The sequence below is a fragment of the Palaemon carinicauda genome, chromosome 12 (genome assembly GCF_036898095.1).
Source record: "Palaemon carinicauda isolate YSFRI2023 chromosome 12, ASM3689809v2, whole genome shotgun sequence".
Classification (NCBI taxonomy): domain Eukaryota; kingdom Metazoa; phylum Arthropoda; class Malacostraca; order Decapoda; family Palaemonidae; genus Palaemon; species Palaemon carinicauda.
The window spans coordinates 15,260,173-15,283,732 of NC_090736.1; the positions used below are offsets into that span (position 1 = coordinate 15,260,173).

Consider the following 23,560-nt stretch of genomic DNA (forward strand, 5'->3'; position numbering starts at 1 on the left):
CATACTCCTTGGACACTTCATCTCAAACACATTCAATTTCTGTCTCTCCGTCACTTTCATTCCCCACAACTCCGATCCATATATCACAGTTGGTACAATCACTTTTTCATATAGAACTCTCTTTACATTCATGCCCAACCCTCTATTTTTACTACTCCCTTAACTGCCCCCAACATTTTGCATCCTTCATTCACTCTCTGACGTACATCTGCTTCCACTCCACCATTTGCTGCAACAACAGACCCCAAGTACTTAAACTGATCCACCTCCTCAAGTAACTCTCCATTCAACATGACATTTAACCTCACACCACCTTCCCTTCTCGTACATCTCATAACCTTACTCTTACCCACATTAACTCTCAACTTCCTTCTCTCACACACCCTTCCAAATTCTGTTACTAATCAGGCAAGCTTCTCTTCTGTGTCTGAAACCAGTACAGTATCATCTGCAAACAACAACTGATTTACCTCCCATTCATGGTCATTCTCGTCTACCAGTTTTAATCCTCGTCCAAGCACTCGAGCATTCACCTCTCTCACCACTCCATCAACATACAATTTAAACAACCACGGTGACATCACACATCCCTGTTTCACTCCCACTCTCACCGGAAACCAATCGCTCACTTCATTTCCTATCCCAACACATGCTTTACTACCTTTGTAGAAACTTTTCACTGCTTGCAACAACCTTCCACCAACTCCATATATCCTCATCACATTCCACATTGCTTCCCTATCAACTCTTATCATACGCTTTCTCTAGATCCATAAACGCAACATATACATCCTTACGTTTTGCTAAATATTTCTCGCATATCTGCCTAACTGTAAAAATCTGATTCATACAACCCCTATCTCTTCTAAAACCACCCTGTACTTCTAAGATTGCATTCTGTGTTTTATCCTTAATCCTGTTATTCAGTACTCTACCATACACTTTTCCAACTACACTCAACAAACTAATACCCCTTGAATTACAACCTCATGCACATCTCCCTTACCCTTGTATAGTGGTACAATACATGCACAAACCCAATCTACTGGTACCATTGACAACACAAAACACATTTTAAACAATCTCACCAACCATTCAAGTACAGTCACACCCCCTTCCTTCAACATCTCAGTTCTTATACCATCCATACCAGATGCTTTTCCTACTCTCGTTTCATCTAGTGCTCTCCTCACTTCCTCTCTTGTAATCTCTCTCTCATTCTCATCTCCTATCACTGGCACCTCAACACCTGCAACAGCAATTATATCTGCCTCCCTATTATCCTCAACATTCAGTCCACTTTCAAAATACTCCGCCCACCTTTTCCTTGCCTCCTCTCCTTTTAACAACCTTCTATTTCCATCTTTCACTGTCTCTTCAATTCTTGAACCAGCCTTCTTTCATACCCACCCAGATATTTTCCTCTCTCTTAACCCTGTCCAATCTCTAAGTTCAACCTTTCTAGTTCTCTCTTACAATCCTCCTAAATTTCTCACCCTTTTCTCCTTTAAGGTCTCCATATCCTCCCACAACTCTTCCATTGGTCTAAGTTCCTAATTTTTCATACCTGGTGGCTTATCTATATTCCCTGCAAACATGAGATGGAATTGGACCTGATGCAACACTAGGTAGGACACTATCCACCACGAAAGTGTCATGATGACCACCAAAAGATCGTAGTAGCCCTCTGAAGGGAACTAAAAGACCAGTTCGCTTGGTTTGATCCTCATACTTTCGTCGTCGTAAAGCACATACAGTAGTCAGTCAGCTGACTTTATACACACTACCAGTCAGAAGAGAACAGAACTGCTTCTGCCATTCCTTTTCCCCTTTTGGGCAATTAGTCTTGGAAGACCAATCAATAGGAATTGCATAAGTCTTCCCCTTTGATGCCGGACAACCCTTATTATTATTACTTGCTAAGCTACAATCCTAGTTGGGAAAACAGGATGCTATAAGCCCATGGCCCCAACAGGTAAAATAGCTGGAGGACTTCCCCGCGTCCCCTAGTGCAGCGGCTCAGTCCTACTCCACAGGGGAGTTGTTCTCCATGTGGGTGTACCCTCACCGTATGAAGTAGATGTTGCTTGCATCCTGCGAGTTTGATGGAGGCGACCTACCCAGAGCTTGACTTCGGTCTTGCTCCTCTACGCTGTCGACGACGCACTCTATCGTTGTGCGATGGCAGCCGGCGGAGGAAGGGCAAAGTCTGAAGCATGTTCCTGCACCTTTCGGGGGTCACCTTTCTCATTCGCAGGTTAGGTTTGCTCTCAAGTGGTTTTCTTCAGTGCTGACGACAATGCACGTCCTCGTTCTGCGATAGCCAGCAGAGGGGATGCAAAGTCTGGAGCATGTTCCTGCACCTCTTGTGGGACATCTTTCCTATTTGCAGGTCAGGTTTTCTCTTGAGTGGTTATATTCGGCTCTAACAACGTCGAAGGGATTAAGTCTGGGATGAATGATAAGAAAGACTGGCTCTTTCTTTCATCTTTCCCTCTCTTGGGGAACAGCACCTACAGTACTCTGCAGGCTGGCCTCTGTCTACAGGTAAGACCATTTCCCATATGTAACCTGGTATAGAAATACTGTATATACTTGTTGCATTCCCGTACCCCCTGGGGAGGTGGGATTGGGCAACGTCTATGGTTGGTTCAAAGATTCCTACGATTTTGAGAATTCTTATTTAGACTAGTCACGCTGCTAGTATCACACAATTACGCAGATTGCTCAGGCCGCTAAAGCGTGCTATTTCTTGTAGGTTTTAGCAAGGTGTTGATTTCCCCTCTTATACATGCGTAGCATGAATGGGGGAAAACCCTGGGTCAAAAGCCAGCCAGTTGGTGAGGAATTTCACCAGAGCAAAAAGGTTTGTATTTAATGTCGAAATAAATGACAAATTTAAAGTAATTTGTATTTTTCCCAACGAGCTCTTTATCCAAATTTGGCCTGCCATCACCTAAGTCCTGCTTGCAAGCAAAATTGATGATAAAGTGTGTGTGTGTGTGTGTGTGTGTGTGTGTGTGTGTGTGTGTGTGTGTGTGTGTGTGTGTGTGTGATTAGGGTAGCCATTACTACCCCCCACTAACTAGTGTTGGAGTAGTTACACCTCACTAAAAGTCTTATGGCTAGTCTTCCAGCTTTTCTGAAAGTAAAGAATATTCCCTAACAAAGAGCTCAAGGTTCGTATTATTAGGAAAAATACAATTTACTTTATATTTGTCATTTTTGCTTTTCAAAATTATAGGAGGTTGCTCTAGACTTCATGTTGTAAGAATATTTATTTTCCCTGAACTCTGCAAGTGATTAAATTAAAAGTTTGTCTCTACAGAATGGAGGGTTACATTTCTAAAGCTTTTACTACCCTCAGATTTTCCAGTTGAAGACTAATTGTTCATTCAGCATTTGGCTAACCTCATATGTCCTGTGGTCAGGAATCTCTTTTAGAGTTAATATCTTGTCAAGATTAATTTCTCATTTGCCTTTTTTATTCTCCTTTCAGACTTATTCTATACCCGTGTTTTCCCAAGCAAGATGTTTGATTTGCTAAAAGATGACTTTGATCACTACCTAATTGTTGGTGCACTCTCAGCGCTATTGGCAGCGGCAGTTATTACCAGGAAATTAGCCCAGAAGAAAGCACTAAAACAAGCATGGAAGTAACTAGAAAAAAATGACTTGATTAAATTGTTTGTATAGTTGAAGGAAGGAAGGAAGGGTCTCACTAGTCATTTCCATGAAAGCTGCTTTTATATAATTCTTTTAAAGCATTAAGTCCAAATCTCCAGAGGCTATAAAAATTAAAGCATACATTTTATATTTACATTATGAATTCTTGATATTTAATGTAAATGATTGTTTATTTATATATACAGTATTGAATATCCTTTTGAACACATACTATAGGTTTTGCATTTCTCATTGAATCCATTAAATCATGTTCAAGGAATTCCACAGAATTGTTTAGCAATACACAGGCTCTTTTAGTTTGAGTCCAGTGTTTCCAATTTACATAGCCTGGGGATCCTTAGAACTATAAATAATACAATTTGTTACAGCAGGACAAAAGATGATAAATCTGGTTTTGCAATGTTATATTAAAGGTGTTACTGTACAGAACTTCATGCTGGATAGAACATTTGAGTTTTAAATGAGAAATGTATGTTTCTCCCATTTAAATGAATGCCTAGTACAGTATATAGAATATACTAATCTATTAATCCAGAATCCTTCTTAACAACATGTCAAAGGAAGATATATAGTGCTTTACACTGGTTTGTAATCAGCATAAATGTTCTATTGCATTCAAAAGTAATGAATCATTACTTGCTGATCATATTCATTTATTAAATTATTTGTGATGTATGTGTATATATATATAAATGAATAGGAAGGCAAGAGACCTATAGATCTATGTAAGTTCATTATTGATTTTGTTTTATCTGCTATGACAGGTATGTGCCCAAGGTCTTCGGTTTATACCTCTATTTCCATAATGATTTTGTTTCTAGAGCCAGTGAGAAAGAAACTATTGTAATGTTTCCATCATAACCAAAATAATAAAACTGATGATGTGTACTGTGGGAAATTAATGTAGTAAAAATAATCTGTGGACAGCATAGTGTATCTGCCAAATATAAGTACAGTACTGTACAATGTTGCATTATATTACTGCAAAATAGTTATTTTGTGCTTGCTTCTATAACTAAACTCATGTGTTGGTGTGAGAAGTCAGTCCATATGATCTGATTTATGGAAATTGATTGACACAAAATTTAGGAAATATTTTAAGATGTGCATATTGAATCATAATTTGGAGGAAATTATTATGGGGAGACGAGCTAAAGCTTGAAGTTTTACATTTGAACTACAATGTAAACAATTAGCCAAAGAAATGGAAAAGAATATTACATATGCTGTGTGTAGATAGGTGTCAAAAGAGAACAAACAATAAGAATAAGTGAGACATGTATATTAAGTTTTTGTTATATGGACTGTATATAAGTTCTTTGTACCTTAATCTGTCCGATTTCTTTGGCTTGCTGTTTATAATTTAACCATTGTCTCTCATATCATGCAATTTATTTATACAGTATATATGTTTGTAAAATAAATTTTGTAATTATATATACAGTACAGTATATCACTTTGTTTTGTGTGGTTTTACAAATCACACTCATGTATGATATGCATATGGATGTTTTGTATAAATACTTTCCTATTTTTTTTTTTTTCAAGTTCAGCCTATTCAAATATATCAAATGCATGAGAGACTCATATCAGTGCAATAATGGTTAATACAGGTCATTCAACTATTTGTTGAGGTATAATTGAAAATGAAGGCAAATTTCTGATTAAGTATTTGTAAGTTGTAAGTTGCCTGGGTAATGATATCTTAGAAGATGCTTGGAGACATGTACCAGGATAGGCGATACAAAGCCTTTGGTCTTAGTGTGGTGTTATTTATCGTTATGAGGATGAAGGCCTTCTGTGTGTCTTGGTAAATTGGTAAACTATAAAGTATTGAACATCTTGAAGGTCCCATCATAATCATTGGTATGGTGATGTTCTTGATGATCTGTTTTATGTATGCAGAAAATAGGTACCATATGACATGTTTTTTTTTTTTAAATAAAATGTCTTTTTAACAGGTTGATTATACTATTTCTCTCATATATATATTTATTACTTTCTTATAATTTCCTTGTTATCAGTTTTCTTTATTGTTTATAGTATTTTCCTAGGAGACCTGTAAAGACATTGGCCATTTTTATTGCTTCTTTAAAACAATTATAATTTATTTTTTATGTTACAATGAGTTAGTTGACTTAGCATTCACTTCACTGCTAAGCAGTGAATTTTTTTAAGTATTCATGGCATGAAAGGTGGTTGATATCATAAAGAAATACCCCATGGTTATAGATTGACAAAGGCATTCAGGAATGTATTTTGCAAAAGTGTTATTGTGATTATATGAAAGTCAGTTTCCTTCTTTAGTGCATTGGAGATGTTTCAGATAGTTTTCCTATGGTAGTTATAAAATATGTTTCTTGGGGGTAACTTCTGGTCAAACCATTATTTTCATCTTTACTTAACAAAGACAATGTGGGAAAATAGTACAGTACTGCAGTTCACAAATTTGTCTGTCTTTCTATCAACAGTTCAATCAAAATTTCAAATGGCATTTTATTTATCTGTATCCCTTACCATATCATGATTTTTAAAAAATTCAGGCCTGCCTTGATTACTAAATACAGTACATACTGTATATGCACTATATTCTCCTGAAGATAATGTTTTTTATGATAAATATGGAGTTAGTTTACCTGTGGTAAAGACTTCATATTCAAGAACTTATTTTATTTTGGACATTTTATCAGAAAGATCAATTAGGAATGACATGAGAGGATCAACAAAGGTTTTGTTAATATCAGAGAAAGTGCACGAAGGAAGATTGAGATGGTATGGACATCTACTGAGAAGGGAGGAGGATCATATGGGGAGGCATACAATGGAAATTCAAGTTCAAGGTAGAAGAAGTAGGGGAAGATCAAAGAGGAGATTGAGGGACTGTGTACGGGAGGACGTGAGAGAGAAGGGAATTGATGAAGCACAGGCGCAAGATAGAAATAGATGGAAAAGGCTCATTCGAAACGGCAACCCCACATATAAATGGGAACAAGCCGAAGAAAAAGAAGAGCAGATAGATTAATTAACATGTCTATCTTTCGATAAATATTGTTAAGGTTCACATATTGAAAGGTAAATGAAGTGAAAATTTGTGTATGTATTATCTGTTCTCCCTGATAGAATATTAATGTGGAGATGGTATGCTAATATAAAATAACATTGTAAATATTGTAGAATTGAATAATAATGGGAGAATGGAGCATAATTTTGTCATTCAGAATTGCTGTTAACAATACACATTGTATATTCTGTTACAAAGTCCAGTGCTGAAAATGTATCAGATGTTTTTTGTAACATAGTAAGAGCTAAACGCAAATGAATATCTACTTTAATACTGCATATTTGACAGAAGAACCAAGCTTTGGTGCATGCCCATACAGTTTTTCATTTTGTGTGGTGCTGGTAAACTTTTAGCAAGCTGTACTCTGCAACATTGGACTGATGTATATTTCCACTTACTGAAATGTCAAAAGAACAGGAAAAAATCGTATGATACTGTTCAAGATGATTATAACTTTTAAATTGAGTACAGGATGTAACAGGAATGCTGTAAGATGTTGTTTGTACAGGTAACATTGTCTCCTAACATGCTATAATTATACTCAGGAGTTTGCTTAATAGGTAATTCCTGCTGCAAGAGTATATGGTATATGGAAATAGCCCAAAAATGAATGTAGGAAGCGGATTCGTTACATAGTTGTTGAAGAATTAAATAATGTTCCATTGTCAGTACTTTACAATCAAACGTATGTAATCTCTCCCAGAACCGTAGTTGGTTCTGTCAGTTCAATGATTTTTTTATGAATTGACATATAGTAAAGATTATAAAGACAAAGCAGTACTAAATAAATATATTGGTTATATCCACCCTTACAATGTAAAAATAGCTGACCACATTTGGTCTACAGGAAATATTTATGTACTGCTATTCTGTTAAAACAAATCTTTATCCGCCAAGTTTTATAAAGACAATCTTTTTCATGTACAGTAGGTAAAGGGCTGCAATTGTAAAGAAAGTACTGTTTAAAAATGTATATACATTTGTGTCTGAAATAACATTCCCATTAATTGTTAATGGTGTTAAACACAGTTGTGTCACATAGAATGTAGAAAAGTTTATTTGTTTCTAATATTACTTTCAAGATTTTGAAAGGTTTTCTTCACATCAGTAGACTGTAGTGATTTTTAGTAATGGGTTTTTCTTTGTTTTTCACAAAAACTTTCTAATTGAAGCAGATGTTTCGTCTTTATATTACTGTAACAAGACTTTAAACATACATACAAAGAAATTATCTTGTTTGCATTTTTCTTACATTCACTCTAGGGTCTTGTACATGCAAATTGTATGGTAAAGTTAATCATATTTTAGAGGTATTGATTGTGTAAGAAAATTTTTAATAAAAGTTGTTCCCTTGTCATTTCCTTTTATTAAACCTTTTTCCTTATAGGTATATTTTTCTGAATTTTACTTTCTTTCATTAATAAATATCACAAAATTTTATACATATTTGGATAACAGACATGTTTGGCTTAGCCATTTGTTGTCATCCATTTATCTATCAAGCATTCATTTTTATACCAAATAAAGTAGACTATAATATTTACTTAACTAGTAATTTTCCAAACAGAATATTCATATGAAAATATGTTAATTACCAAATTCACATGTATTTCAGTTAATTTTCAACTACAATACCATATATATATATATATATATATATATATATATATATATATATATATATATATATATATATATATATATATATATACACACATACACATATGTATATACATCGAATACTGATGTGCTTTCAAGTTAACTTTTCATTTTCTTTTCTTTCAGGACGTGAATATTTTTCCCTGTGGCTTAGGGGTTTAGAGCTACCACTCCCTGTAAGTGTGACTTCCCTTCCCGAGACAGTTCCTCAGTGCTGTGACTCCTTTTGGAGCCATCCCTGTAATTCTTCCCTTTTGAAAATAGTGTCGTCTATCGAATCCTCTGCTTGCAGAGTCTGAGATGAGGGTATGAAAGAGGCACCCAATTCCCAGGCAAGTTTTCTCAGAAGTGTGTCTGTCACTTCAGAACTTTGGTGCGGGGTTGCAAGGAAGGCTTCTCTGCCTTTTCTAGCCCCTGGCATGGCTACCTGCAACTTCCAGGAAGAAATTGAGGTTCTTCCAGGCAGTAGAATAACAGGGTTACGCTTTGCAGCATTCACCCGACTTTTTCTCTTTTGCCGTTGGAGTACTCATCATATTTTCCAATATTTCCTAGAACCCTGACCTTGCAGACAGAGGTAGGATGAATGTTGAAGGGGGTCACTTGAAGAATTTCATCAGAAAAATAGTTATTGCTTTCTGTGGATGTGAAGGATGAGTACTTTTAATACCTGTGCATCGGTCTATTTTTAGTACCTCCCTCCCTTCCCGCTGCAGTTCGAAGGATTGCCATCTCTCCTTGTACCAATGGCATGAGAGACTTGGGTTAATCTCACCTCTTGGCAAGAGAGGAACCCTTTGTATGAGTCCCACTCGACACTCTACCAAGCAGCTGTGCTTAAATGTGCAGAAGGAAGAGAGGGGTACACGCCTGAACAACAGGATATTCTCCATGATGTAGGCAGATGTAGCATCTACTCTTCAGTTCCCTGGAAGTAGCAGCTTTTAATGCACTGAAAGCCTTCCAAGATTGTTTAAGAGGTGGGTTGTTGCATTTCAGGATGGCATTCTATGTCGGGGAGTTATCAGCCAGTCACATTCTAGGCAAGATGATGGGATAGCAGGCACACTTAGTCACCAAAGGAAGCCTGTCAGGGTAGTGGTCCCAACATACTGTCTTAACAGGCTTATGGGAGGAAGGTTCTCTGGGTATCAACCTGTTCACCATGTTTAGATAGGAAATACTGTACTGTATCTCAAGTTTTAACCCCCTACTATCCAACCCCATGGTCATGCCTTCCTAAACCCATGGGATCGGTTGGTTACACCTTATTTTCATTCAATACTAATGCAATGGCTAATGTAAGGTGTGTGATTACACCGGGACTCAGCTGATTTGGGTGGCTCCTTGACAGTCTTATCCTGAACGGTTTCCTGTTCTGTCTTGTCGAGGTCCCGAAAGAACTCCCTTGGCCCTTCATCTCCCAGGTAAAATGGGCCATTGCCCTACGATGGTTATTACAAAGGGGGTTCTTCTCGAGTCTGATCATCTCTAGACCAGATTGTGTAATTTAACTTCTTCCTGGCTGGGAGGAGCTCCTCTCAGTAGTGGCTGTCAAGATTACCGTTCAGTCTTGAACTTGGTTCAAACCTCTCCTTCTTGTAGGAGTTGCCTATGATCTTGTGTGTTTCTAACAGTGTTTCTGCTCTCAATGCCTCATCCAAGCTTTTGAGAAAGACTTGGTTAAGGTTCTGATGAGCAAAACTGTCTCTACTTCCTTAATTGTCAAAGAGGTCGGGCGACTAACAAGTTCTTTCTGCCTAAGAGATGTGGGAGCTTCTTGGTCTATTGCTGGGGCACTTGGCGAAGCTCTGACCATGCTGGGTCATGGCCCCAGGTATGAGCTCTTCTCTGTCCATGGAATGTCATGGAGAGAGGAAGTCTTTTGCCCCCGTTGCGGGCTCTGCATTGTTGTTGGAAGAAGACCCGGCATTTACAATCACACATATAATATAGCACAATTGCTAGACAAACAACCAGCCATCATAGAAAAAAAGACAAAATTGTTGAAAGGGGAAAATGGGAGGCGAAATAGATTATATTTACAAACTAATAAAAACTACTATAGCTGAACACTACACAGCATTCTAGATGTTTTAATCTAGCGGTGATCAGATTGTGGAATGATCTCCCTAACCTTGCTGGTGAATCAGTGGAACTAAAGTTCAAATCTATAGTAAAGTTTTAATATTGTAAAGGTAAACATAAGTCTCTTCATGGTTTATAAATGACATAACTAATTTCATATTCTTACCGATCTTAGAATATTTTATATTTTGTAATCATAATTTTATTTAGCCTATAATTCATTTATTTCTTCATCTTTCCTCACTGGCTGGGCTTGTAGCATCTTGCTTTTCCAAGTAGGGTTGAATAATAATAATGATATATGACTGCAACCTGAATGAAGAATTTGACCATGATTGCTAGAAGTGACTCATCTCTTTCTTTAACTTTTTATTGAAGTTGTTCCTTACTCACGAACTTACAAATTGCTTTTCCATCATTGATGTCTTCCTCGCATATCACACATTTATCCATTGTTAAGTATTGTGACTGCTTAAGTAATTCCATACAGCGAAAGAGGGAAACCATTACAATTTCAGAGATCCACTTATAAGATGTGGATGATAACACCATAAACAGACGACAAAAGACAGGAAAAAACATATATGACAGACAGAAAATATGAACAAAGACCAACATAGTTAACGGCTCATATAGTCCCACCCGAAAGATACTATTAAACTTAAGAAATATAATAAAGTAAGAATGTGACATGAGGCTAACTCATGTTCTGACAACACTGCGGTGGTATACGCTTGTTTGACCAGTTTGTTACAAATTATTCTACAGCATAGGTGACTGAGATTACTTCATTAACATGTCGCTAGCTAGCAATTAAAAGAATAGAAATTACATTCCCACATTTTTATCTAAATCAGCTTCAGCTTCAACTGCGGTTTGATAACGCAAAACATGGTCTGTTAGCACCGAAAAAAATAGCGCTTATGTGAAGGAAAATTAACTTACCTTTACAAGAATGTCAAAGAATGATAAGACCAAAATGTAATAATAAACAGGATACCTATTACAATGTAGTATCCAGCTTCAGTTTTACCATCATCTCACAATTACAAGAACGAAAGAAAACTGGTCAAGGGAAGACTATTGTAAAGTGTTTTATTTCTATAGATTTAAGCATTTTATGAGTTCAATCATGGTACATTTTTTTTAATGTTATTATTTATGATACAAAATTCCCAATGCTATGATAAAACAAACATTTGCTATAAATTTCCGGCAATGTTTAGTCAAATTATTGTCCTAAACAAGATCATCGGTTATCATGTAATAGAATACTCGGTAAATTTAACTTTCTTGTGTACAGTATTGCTAAAATTGGAGTGGACTAAAGCTTACATGATTTTCTATCTATCAAACGAGTTAGCATGAGACATTTTTGTGGTAAATTGTTTTCTTTAGATGTTATTCTTAGATTTTATTAAATGCATTTCATTTATCCCATTGAAATATTACACGATAGGTTTTCTCGCTAATCCACACATAGACGAGTTGCCAATTGACAAATTATATTTTCATTACTTCGCAAACAAGTAAGATCTCTCTCTCTCTCTCTCTCTCTCTCTCTCTCTCTCTCTCTCTCTCTCTCTCTCTCTCTCTCTCTCTCTCTCTCTCTCTCTCTCTATATATATATATATATATATATATATATATATATATATATATATATATATATATATATATATATATATATATATATATATATATATATATACACACACACACACACACACACACACACACATATATATATATATATATATATATATATATATATATATATATATATATATATATATATATATATATATATATATATATATATATATATATATATATATATATATATATATATATATATATATTTACACACACACACACACACACACACATATATATATATATATATATATATATATATATATATATATATATATATATATATATATATATATATATATATATATATATATATAAGTGGATATTAAGGAACGATAACTTTGTATGCTTTAGTTATGTATCATCCCTTACCTTTTCTCGCTATCTAATTCTTTGCCTGCCACTCTTTATTTCTTCCTTTTCATATCTTCCAAGCAGTGATATTCCTATATTCCACTCCAACATTCACATCTCTGCTCTCTCAAGCTTTACTTCTTCATAGAGTCCATATTTCCGATCTATAACTGAATACTGGTTTTATTACTGACTTTTACTGACTTTTAGCTTGATTGACATTTTCTTATCTCATACTACTGTTAGTAAAGAGTAGCCTAACCCTATGGTGATCATGGAGCCTTGCTCTGAGAGCTGTCCATACTATTAAATTAATATAACATAAACGATGAAATTGTTTGAATTCACCTTCACGTTCTTTCGACATTATTGTAAGTCTTAGAGGCTTAAACTATATGACATATTCGTTTTTGACGTTGTTAATAGTTTATATATGACATATCTGTTATGACGTTGTTACTTTTTTTTAGAATGATTTATTGTTAATTTGTTCTCTTCAGTTATTTATTTCCTTATTTCCTTTCCTCACTGGGCTATTTTTCCCTATTGGAGCCCCTGGGCTTATAGCATCTTGCTTTTCCAATTAGGGTTGTAGCTTGGATAATAATAATAATAATAATAATGAGACCTACAGAAAAAAAAGTAGAGTTGGGGTGCAGTTACAAAACCATTTGAACTAATACAAATTTACAAAAGTTTTGTATTGTTTACATTAAAAATGTCAGATACCGGTTTTCCTGTCCAACAGGAATACATTTAATTTTGGTAAATAATGGCCAAGAAAGTGCACAAATAAAGACCTTTGAACAAGAAATGGAAAACAGAATAGGTAAGAAAAAAAAAAACTTTAATGATTCTAGTAATTTCCTTGTATAGCTGAGCTCATTTAGAGACATGAAACCTACTGTGGACTATAATATCCTTTAGGTTCTGTCATTTTACTTGATTTAAATGTTTAATATAAGCAGTCTAATTTTGAAAATTGCATTTCATCGAAGCAACAATTAGAATAGAGTCTGATTAGGGCTGAATGTGATATGGTAATTTCTTGGAAATTATCATAAATCTCGCTGCCACACTTACTCGTGTACCAAGTTAAAAATTAAAGTTTTGCTCGTAATTGTTTACCATTAAATTATCTTAGGCTGTTGTTCACAAGGTTTCACTGCTTTACATATCCTGCCCTTTAATATATCTCCCTAAATTATAATCTGGTTTTGAAGTGGCTGTAATTTCTGTTGCCAGTTTGATAGTCGATATATAAAGAACTAGGCATTTGCGACAGATAATATTTTACAGAAATACTACAAAAGACTTGCTTTATTCGGGAAATATATTATTATAATAGATTTCCCATAATGGATGAAACTGTAAATTTTCCCCAAAAAGTAGTAAAACCACTTTAAAATACTTTTAGCTAAGAGACAAAACTTTGCAAATTTGAATTTATTTTTCTTGATAGAAACAGAATGAGGTTAGTCTTGCAGTACATTGAAAGAAGTAATTTATTACTACATTTAAACTTGCTTTGCAGTACAGTATTCAAGTATCTTAATGTATTTCCGTGAGTACCTTCTAATATATCTTTATAGGCAAAAGTAGATTTAATTAGTGGTCCTGTAATAACATAACAAGAACAATTGTAAAAACTATTGTTTCAATCATGTATTAGTTAATTCTCCTATGTTACTTTATAGTTATTTCCATTCATTCCCTCTTTGGAGTTTCAAGGAAGTAAGTTATTTATGAATGAACTATATAATTGTTAATTTTGATTTTCTTATACTATATTGCTATTTTTTTCTGCACAGGGTCAGTTTTGTCTAAACACTAGAGAAAGTTAAGGTGTCTCATCAATAGTCCACAGTACTATAATCTGTTTTTTGTTACATGGAAGATGAAAACTTAGTGATTTTGATGCTAGTGGTGAACAAATGAAGTGCTGACTGCTCTGAAAAGGATTAAAGTGTGTCGAACCTGACTTTTAAACTGAAAATACAGAAAACTTATTACTTATACCTTCTACATTATATACAGTCAACTTTTATAACTTTGAAGATGATTAAAGAGGTTTTCGGCTTGGATGTATTTGGCAGTGACTATTAAAATGAAATGGGCAAACAAATATGTACTTATAATGTCCACTTTATGCAAAATGTTTACTGTGCTCAGGTGGAATAAACAAGTAACTGGAACTTTATTATTCATACTGAAGTGATTGAAAACCAGCTGCTTATGATACAATATCCCTGTATGTACAGTCAGTTCTGCCTGATCTGAAAAAGCTCATGGCTGTGTTGTGCCCGGAAAATTTGGCATTTTGCTGTATCCTGATTATTTGCATGGATAGAGGAAAACTTGTTACTCCATCTGGGGGCATTTATGACAGCAGTGAAGATTAAGATGTAGGATGTGGTACTCATATAGACTGGACAGCCTACTGGAAGCTGATCATCAATACACGGAACTGTACAAAAAAGCTTACAGAGTTTTTACCAAAGGTGTGTATGCTTCAGTGTCCAGTTAAGTTTATTTTTATCATAACAAAGTAATATAGACAGTTGGCCAGCCTACATACAAGGTTATTAATAATAGTAAGAGGAATATTTCAATGATTAACCAATTTTCCTCTTTGAACAAAACTTTTAGCTAGAAACTAAAACTTGCAAAGTTTATCTTATTAGGCTTGATACAGTATTAATAAAATAAGCTTTTTTTAGTAACAAATTAAGGTTATTTTTTCTGTACTGTACTTTAAAAGCACAATGGTAATGTTTTGTTGTGTTAAGAAGTTTCTTTGTCCTATTAATGGAGTAATTGAAGCTCCTAATACTTTTTCACACCAATGTTTGTTGTCTATATGAGAACATACATTGAATTAGTGAAATCATGACCAAAATTTTATAGAAATTACTTCTTTAAAAAGCTTAACAATCTTTGGTCAAGATACTGTGCACAGCATTACATTTTAATTGTTCCGTAACTGGAATACAAACCACGCTATTTAATAGGGATATTACTTTCGGCGTAGCTGAAATGACGAGCCATTAATTTTTAATGATGGTTAACTACCCACACCGCTAGTTAGCGGGGGTTAGGGAGGGTAGCTTGTGATTGAGTTCACTTTGCTTTCAATTCGGATGGTGAACAGTCGTTGCCGTTCTTCATCCTCGCCAACTTTTGGCAGCCATTAATGGCATTTTGTTTTCTCTTTTTCTCTTAGAGTGTGCGTGAAGTTGACTTCTGCGACCATGCACACCTGCCCTGGACTCTCCGGCCGCCCTTGTGGAACATACATGTCGGAGGTCGAGACTAATCCTCACGCCCTTTGTCCTTCTTGCAGAGGTCAACGGTGTGATAGTGTTAACAAGTGTAGTGAGTGTAGGGAATGGTCTTCCTCCCAGTGGGAGAGGTTTTCTCAACGGCAAAAGAACAAGTCCAAGCGGTATATTCCTCCTTCAAAGGTTGCTTTGAAGGGAGAAAAACCCAAGGCCTCTTCTTCCGTCGCCCAGCCCTCCTCCGAAGCTCCTACTCGGTCGGTGTCCTATGAGAGACCGTTGAGTAGTAGCGTAGACCATGTTATTATCGACCAACCCCGGGTTTCGAGAGGTGATGTTGCTTCCCCTAGCGAAGCAGCCCCACCTCTCCCCCTGGGTGAAGCATTGTCACTAATTTCCCTGTTTCAGATTTGGTCTTACTTGGGGCTCACGGGTTTGCCCTCCAAGGAAGCCCTTTTGAAGTTCATCCGCATGGGTGCTTCTGTTAAGCAGTCATCGTCGCCATCATAGGTAGATCTCCTGACTCTTGTCGACGTTGTGATGTCAGAGGTGTCTCATGCAGCATCACCCATCTCCTCTGCCACTCCAAACTCTACAACTGTAGCTGCCGATTCAGTTTCCCCCGTTTCGGACCATCCTCCGAGATGGAAACTAAGTTCATCATCGGTCTCTCCTGCTAGTGTTTCTCTCCTTGGGGGGAGTTCACTTACTGAGACTCCTCTTCGGAGGACTGCTGACGGTCAGCTTGCTGACCCAATGGCCCCCAGAGGGCGCATCCGTCGGAAGGCCCGCCTTCCTCTTCGCCTTAAAGGTCTCCCTTCACCTGCGGTGAAGAGGCGCCTCTTTGATACAACGTCAATATTGCAGTCCCCAGCAGAGGAACCTCTAGACCTTCATTCATCCATCACTGCACTTGCAACCAGTCTTGTGACTTCGGTCCTGAACTTCTCTGCAGATCATTCACGATCTCCTTCAGTGGATGGTCGTCCTTTTAAAGGACACGTCGACCATCCATCCAACAGACCTGCCGACCTTCCATCGCCGTTCCTGTCGCCTGTTGAGCCTAATATAGCTCCTCCAAAGTGCGCAACTGTGCGCCATCACTCTCGTTCTGCGCAGCTCTGGTTCCGTGCCTTAATCAGAGCCGTAACTCAGGCTTTCAAGCCTGTCTTGTCTGATCGCTCATCAGAGCGACCTATAGCTCTAGACCTAAGGCACGGAACCATGGCTTCCTCTACCCCTTTGAAGAGGAAAAGAGGAGTTTCTGACACGGTCACTTCCCCGAGAGCGAAGCTGACTCCATGCAGACCATCGAGGCAAGTTCCTCCTGTTTCTCAGAGAGACTCTCCATCCCTGTCGGACGAAGATGCCCCGTCACCTAGGGAACCACGCGAAGAGAGAGACTCTCCCATCGCACCAATGGAGGAAATCTCTCTTCACGCCGAGAGTTTCCCTCAATCTGAGAACAGAAGGGACATGCCATACAGATCGTTTGATGTTGGAGTCTTACCTCCTTCCCCGGAAGGAATCCAAAGACTCCAAGACTCTGCCGAAGTCCTTCACTAGGGCTAGAATGGAGCCAGCCAGCCACTTAGGGAATGTCTGCGACTCACCCCAAGAAGAGCCTTTGGGGACAGAAGGAGACTTTGCTGCAAGTCCTACAGCAGGAGAAGACCAGCAAGAATCAGAAAATGCATTCTGGCAGGTTCTGATTCTAATGAGGGTTCTCAATGGGCTTTCCGACCCAGAGATCTCCCTCGAGAGGGCAAGGACACGGTCCTAGACCACATCTTTGGTACTCAGAAACCCTCAAAGACCAGTGCAACCCTGCCCTGGTCCCAAGGGGTGAAGAGTACCAGGGACAAGATCTCCCAGCAGCTCTCTGAGTTTGCCTCCTCCAACTGTGCCGGTACCAGAACAAGCTCCTCCCACCTCCTCGCGTACAGCTAGAGGAGGTACAGTACTTCTAGATCCTGGAGGAGCCCAGTTCAGCTCTTCCTCTTCACCACTCTGGAAGAGCTAACCAGGGGAATCCCTCTTGAGAGACTCTCCAACCGACAGGTCTCGTTCTCAGCAACCGAGATCCTTAATCAGGAGAAGGTCACAAAGTACGGTATGCAAGCTACTTTGTGGCTGGACATCTGGGTAGGGACCTTAGGTATCCTGATACGATCCGAGGATTTTTCCAAGGAACGTACCAGGAAAGCTATGGAAACCTTCCTACTCTCAGGTACCTGCACGATCAAGTTTCTTGCCCACCAAGTCTCGAACTTGTGGGCAAGTACCATCTTGAAGCGTCGAGATGCAGTAGCTGAGAGGTTCCACCAGAAGGTCCCTAGCGTCGAGATCAACAGGCTCAGACATTCCTTCATAGAGGGGTCCCATCTGTTTCATCCTAAGGTTGTGGAACATGCTGCTGAGAGGCGGAGGAAGTCTCATCAAGACTCCCTCCTCCATAGGGCTTTAACATCTAAGCCCTATAAACCTCCAGCACCACAGCAGTCCCATCCAACCAAGACCACAACGACGACAAGAAGAGCAGCGAAGCCAACGGTGTTTAAGCCCCTTCTTGTCAAAGACAGGAAAGGCAAAAAGTCCTCCTGGTGAGGGAAAACTCCTAGAGGGAGCAGCCGAGGTTGCAAAAACTAGGATAGGCAGTCCCCCTGCATTTCCACCACGAGGGGGGGGGATGCCTAAAAAGTTGTGCAAACAGGTGGAAGCAACTCCTGGGCCGATTCCTGGACAATCTTCGTGATCAATCTAGGATATCGCGTCCCATTCATAACATCTTTACCTCCCCTGACGACGAATCCAGTGTCATTGAACTCCCTTGCCATGGGATCGGCAAGGGGGCAAGCCCTTCGGGCAGAAGTCCAGACCCAGATCTCCCAAGAGGTCCTCGACGGATCCACAGGCTTCTTCAGTCGACTTTTTCTTGTAAAGAAGGTGTCTGGAGGCTGGAGACCAGTCATCGACCTCTCAGCTCTGAACAAGTTTGTCAAACAAACTCTGTTCAGCATGGAGACAATAGACACGGTCAGATTAGCAGTAAGATCGCAAGACTTCATGTGCACACTGGACCTAAAGGATGCGTACTTCCAGATCCCAGTCTATCCGTCTTCAAAAAAGTGCTTAAGATTCAGCCTAGACAACAGAATATACCAGTTCAAGGTGCTGTGCTTCAGCCTTTCCACAGCACCACAAGTCTTTACCAGAGTGTTCACTCTAGTATCATCTTGGGCACACAGGATTGGCATCCGTCTCCTCCGTTATCTGGATGACTGGTTAATCCTATTAGACTCGTTGTCAACCCTTCTTCAACACCGAGACAAACTTCTGAGACTTTGCCAAGATCTAGGGATCATGATAAATCTCGAGAAGTCTTCCCTCCTTCCCACTCAAAGACTGGTGTACTTAGGCATGATTATAGACACCACTCTCCACAAAGCCTTCCCATCAGACGACAGGATAGCAAGGTTGAGGAAGGTCGCAAGACCTTTTCTCAGATGAGAAGAACTTCCAGCCCAATCGTGGTTACGTCTCCTCGGTCACCTTTCATCGCTGGCCCGTCTAGTTCCCAATGATCGCTGGTCGCGTCAGGATGAAATCCCTCCAGTGACGACTCCAGTCCCGGTGAAATCAAGCACACGACTCCCGAGACGTCCAGATCCCCATGGGACCTGCGGAACTGACAGACCTTCAGTGGTGGGTGACACACGAGACTCTACGAAAGGGTGTGGACCTTCTCGTCCTCCCCCTGGATTTGATGCTGTTCTCAGACTCTTCAAAAAAAGGGTGGGGGGGCCCACATGCTGCACCACACGATCTCAGGCCTCTGGTCAGAGTCAGAAAAGTACCTCTACATAAATCTCCCAGAGATGAAGGCCGTCTTTTTGGCCCTTCAACAGTTCCACCAATTCCTGGCAAGCCACTCAGTGGTGGTGATTAGCGACAACACCACAGCAGTGGCCTACATCAACAAACAAGGAGGTACTTTTTCGCAGCAACTATCCCATCTAGCAGTAGAGATACTGAGATGGGCCGAAATCTACTCGATACCACTATCGGCACGCTTCATTCCGGGCAAAAGGAATGTGCTCGCCAACAACATGAGCAGAGCATCTGATAGTGAATACAGAGTGGTCTTTGGATCATCTAGTAGCCAACAAAGTCCTGACTTTGTGGGGTTCTCCGACTGTGGACCTCTTCACAACGGCCCTGAACTTCAGGCTCCCCCTGTGCTGTTCCCCAGTCCCAGACCCCAAAGCTCTCTGGCAAGATGCTTTCCAACAACGGTGGGACAACATAGACGTTTATGCCTTTCCCCCGTTCTGTCTGATGAGGAGGGTACTCAACAAGACCAGAACATCGGTCAATCTTTCAATGACCCTTATAGCTCCGCTATGGCATCACGCAGAATGGTTTCCGGACCTTCTGCAACTCTGAACGGAGCCTCCGAGAGAACTCCCTCCACGACACAATCTACTCAAACAACCACATGCCAACATCTTCCACAAAGCCGTAACTTTGCTACGACTTCACACCTGGAGACTATCCAGCATCTCCTCTCTGAGAGAGGATTTTTGCAACAAGTTGCAATCAGGATGTCTGGACACCTGCAAAAATCATCAGCAGCAGTCTACCATGCAAAGTGGTAAGTCTTCTGTGGTTGGTGTTATGAAGGGGTATCTCTCCACTCGATGCCACTATTCCAGCAATAGCGGAGTTCCTCGTGTATTTGCGTGAAGAAATGCGCCTTTCAGTCTCGGCAGTGAAAGGCTATCGCTCAGCCTTAAGCCTCACGTTCAGACTGAAAGGAATGGACATTTCTTCATCGCTAGAACTTTCTGTACATACGGAGTTATGAACTTAACTGCACCCAGTCAGAAGTGAGACCTCCCCCATGGAACGTGGTTCGAGTTCTCAGGTCTCTTAAGAGACCTCTCTATGAACCATTACGCCTGGCAACAGATCGCCACCCAACCTGGAAGACGGTGTTCCTACTAGCTTTGGCCTCGGCCAAGCGAGTCTGTGAACTTCATGGTCTCTCATACGACAACACCCATGCAAGGGGATGGGGAGAGGTAACGTTCAGCTTTGTCCATGAGTTTATTTCTAAGACTCAGAACCCGGCAGTAGTGGATCCTCGATTTGACTCCTCCCGGATTTTTAGTCTCCGTACTGTAACAGATGACCCAGACCATCTCTTACCATGCCCAGTAAGGATTTTGAGGCTGTACCTCAAGAGAACAGCCGCAGCCCGTCCTCGTGTGCCAGCACTATTCGTCAGCACAGGAAGGACCAAGAAGGGGTTCACCAAGAACACCATCTCAGCTTGGATTCGCAGGGTCATTGACCATGCACTGAATCCAGACCCTCCTCCGTCACGTTGCCCCAGAGCTCATTATGTCTGGGGCATAGCTACGTCCCTGGTTTTAGTCTGCATGAATGAAAAGGTTTGACTGGCCCTTATTCTTTTCTTCATTCTCCCCTCTCTTGGGGAAAGCAGCATCCTAGGTTCTCTGCATAGCTGACCTCAAACCACTGCAGGTAAACCATGCTCCCTTGTGTACCTAGTATTAAGATTAATACTGTTGCGTCCCCATACCCTGACGAGGTGGTATTGGGAAAGTCCTAATGCACAGTTTTCCATCTAAAGAACTCGGAATAACTTTTTAGGACTAGTCACTTTTCTACATACCTTACACACAGCTTGCGTAGGCCACGAACCTTGCGTAGCAAGGTTTTAGCAAGCCGCAGGGACTCCTTATTCCTTGAGTGCTAATACACTCAGATAAAGACCCCCCGGGTAAAGCCAAAAAGCCAGATTGGCTGGGACATCCTCCCTTCCTAATGGGTGAGTCACCCCTATTAAATAGCATTGTTTGTATTCCAGTTATGGAACAAATGACAAATTCGTAGATAATTTGTATTTTATCTAACTATACAAACGTTAGCTATTTAACCAAACTTGCCCGCCAGCCCTATCCCCTTGAAGTCCTTCCTCCAAGGAAAGTGAGCTCAATCACAGGTGTGTGAGGGGGAGCGGTAGCAAGCTACCCTCCCTACCCCCCGCTAACTAGCAGTGTGAGTAGTTAACCCTCGTTAAAAAATTAATGGCTCGTCATTTCAACTAAGCCGAAAGTAATAATCCTATTAAATAGCCAAGGTTTGTATAGTTAGGAAATATACAAACTATCTACGAATTTGTCATCTTTATTTGATATCTTTTAAGTTTTTATAAACAAAAGTTAAATTATTATGCCTGTGAAAACATAAAGATAAAGAGCAAAATTACAAGGACAAGTACACTTCTTTATCTGAAATTTCGCAACATATCAATACTGTTCCTTTTCCAATCTTAATTTATATAGTTTTGTTCTTTTTTACTCTGGATTTAGTTATTTCAGAAGATTTATATTATTATTAATGTTAGTTTGCATCTCAAGTTGTTCTTTTTCCTCCACAGGGTAAATTTTGTCAATACTAGAAAAGGTTATGCTCAGATGTCATCAACAGAATCTGGAATGTGTTTTCACTGCATAGAAGAGGACGAAAACCCAACGATTATGATACTTTTTAGATAAACAGCTCATTGCCCTGAAAAGATTTTTCAAGTGTTTTGAATCTGATATTTACATGTGAAAGACAGAAAACTTAATGCATATGATGCATTATTTATGCAGTTAACTGTTTCAACTTTAAAAGATGTTTTTGGGCTTAGATGAATATGACCGTGAATGTTAAAATGGACGGGCCAAGCAACTACTGTAGCTGCCTATGATATCCTTTTTACGGAAAATGTTTGCTGCGCTCAGCTGGAATGCACAGCCACTGGAACTACATTGCTCATAAGGAAGTGACTGAAAGCAAGCTGCCAAGCTGCTTATGATACCATCCCTTTGTATTTACAATCAGTTCTATCTCTTCTAAAGAAGCTAATGGGCGTGTTGGACTCAGGTAAATGTGACATCTCACTGGAACCAGATTATTTGCATGGATTAGAAAAAAAAGAAAATTTGTTGCATTTTATTATTATTATTATTATTATTACTAGGTAAGCTAAAACCCTAGTTGGAAAAGCAAGATGCTATAAGCCCAAGGGTTCCAACTGTGAAAAATAGCCCAATGAGGAAAGGAAATAAATAAAGTACAAGAGAAGTAATACACAATTATAATAACATATTTTAAGAACAGTAACAACATTAAACTATATCTTTCATACATAAACTATAAAGAGAGTCTTTTGAAGTTCAATTGATTCAACTGTCTGATTAGGAAGATAAGATGATTGCAAAACTTGGTCACAACTAGAATAAACTTGTAGAATAGTGTGGAGTACTGAGCCTCATGATGGAGAAAGCATGACTATTAGAATTAACTGCATACCTAGTATTATGAACAGGATGGAGTACCATCCTTTGCAATTATATCTTTCCGGACAGTAGTCCGGGAAGATATGGTTGCAAGGGATGGTCAGGATTATGAAAAACGTAATGCAACATGCATAATGAACTAACTGCAATGGTGCCAGAGATTAATATCTAGATCAGGAATAAGCAATTTAAGAGGCTGTAATTTCCTGTCTAAAAAATTAAGATTAGAATCTGCAGCTGAAGATCAGACAGAAGAATAATACTTGAAACAAGGCAGAATGAAAGAATTGAAACACTTCTTCAAAATAGCTTGATCAATGAAAATCTTGAGACTTTCTCAATAAGCCAATTGTTTATGTAATTGAAGAGACAAACACAATGTGACTCATAAGTAAATTTGC

The 23,560-nt window shown here is 38.9% G+C and overlaps 1 protein-coding gene and 1 long non-coding RNA gene across 2 annotated transcripts in view; both read left to right on the plus strand.

The window, feature by feature from the left end:
• EMC1 (ER membrane protein complex subunit 1) overlaps positions 1-8,103 on the plus strand; it is a 110,041-nt gene extending 101,938 nt beyond the window's left edge. Inside the window, exon 17 of the mRNA XM_068384458.1 lies at positions 3,500-8,103. Coding sequence (XP_068240559.1) covers positions 3,500-3,660 — 161 coding nt within the window. The 3' untranslated portion in view covers positions 3,661-8,103. The remainder of the gene's footprint in view (positions 1-3,499) is intronic.
• A 5,107-nt stretch (positions 8,104-13,210) lies between these two features.
• LOC137650521 (uncharacterized) lies at positions 13,211-23,451 on the plus strand. The gene is made up of 3 exons (XR_011045974.1): positions 13,211-13,334; positions 14,317-15,006; positions 22,253-23,451. It is a non-coding gene; the product is annotated as an uncharacterized lncRNA (long non-coding RNA).
• The last annotated feature ends 109 nt before the right edge of the window (positions 23,452-23,560 follow it).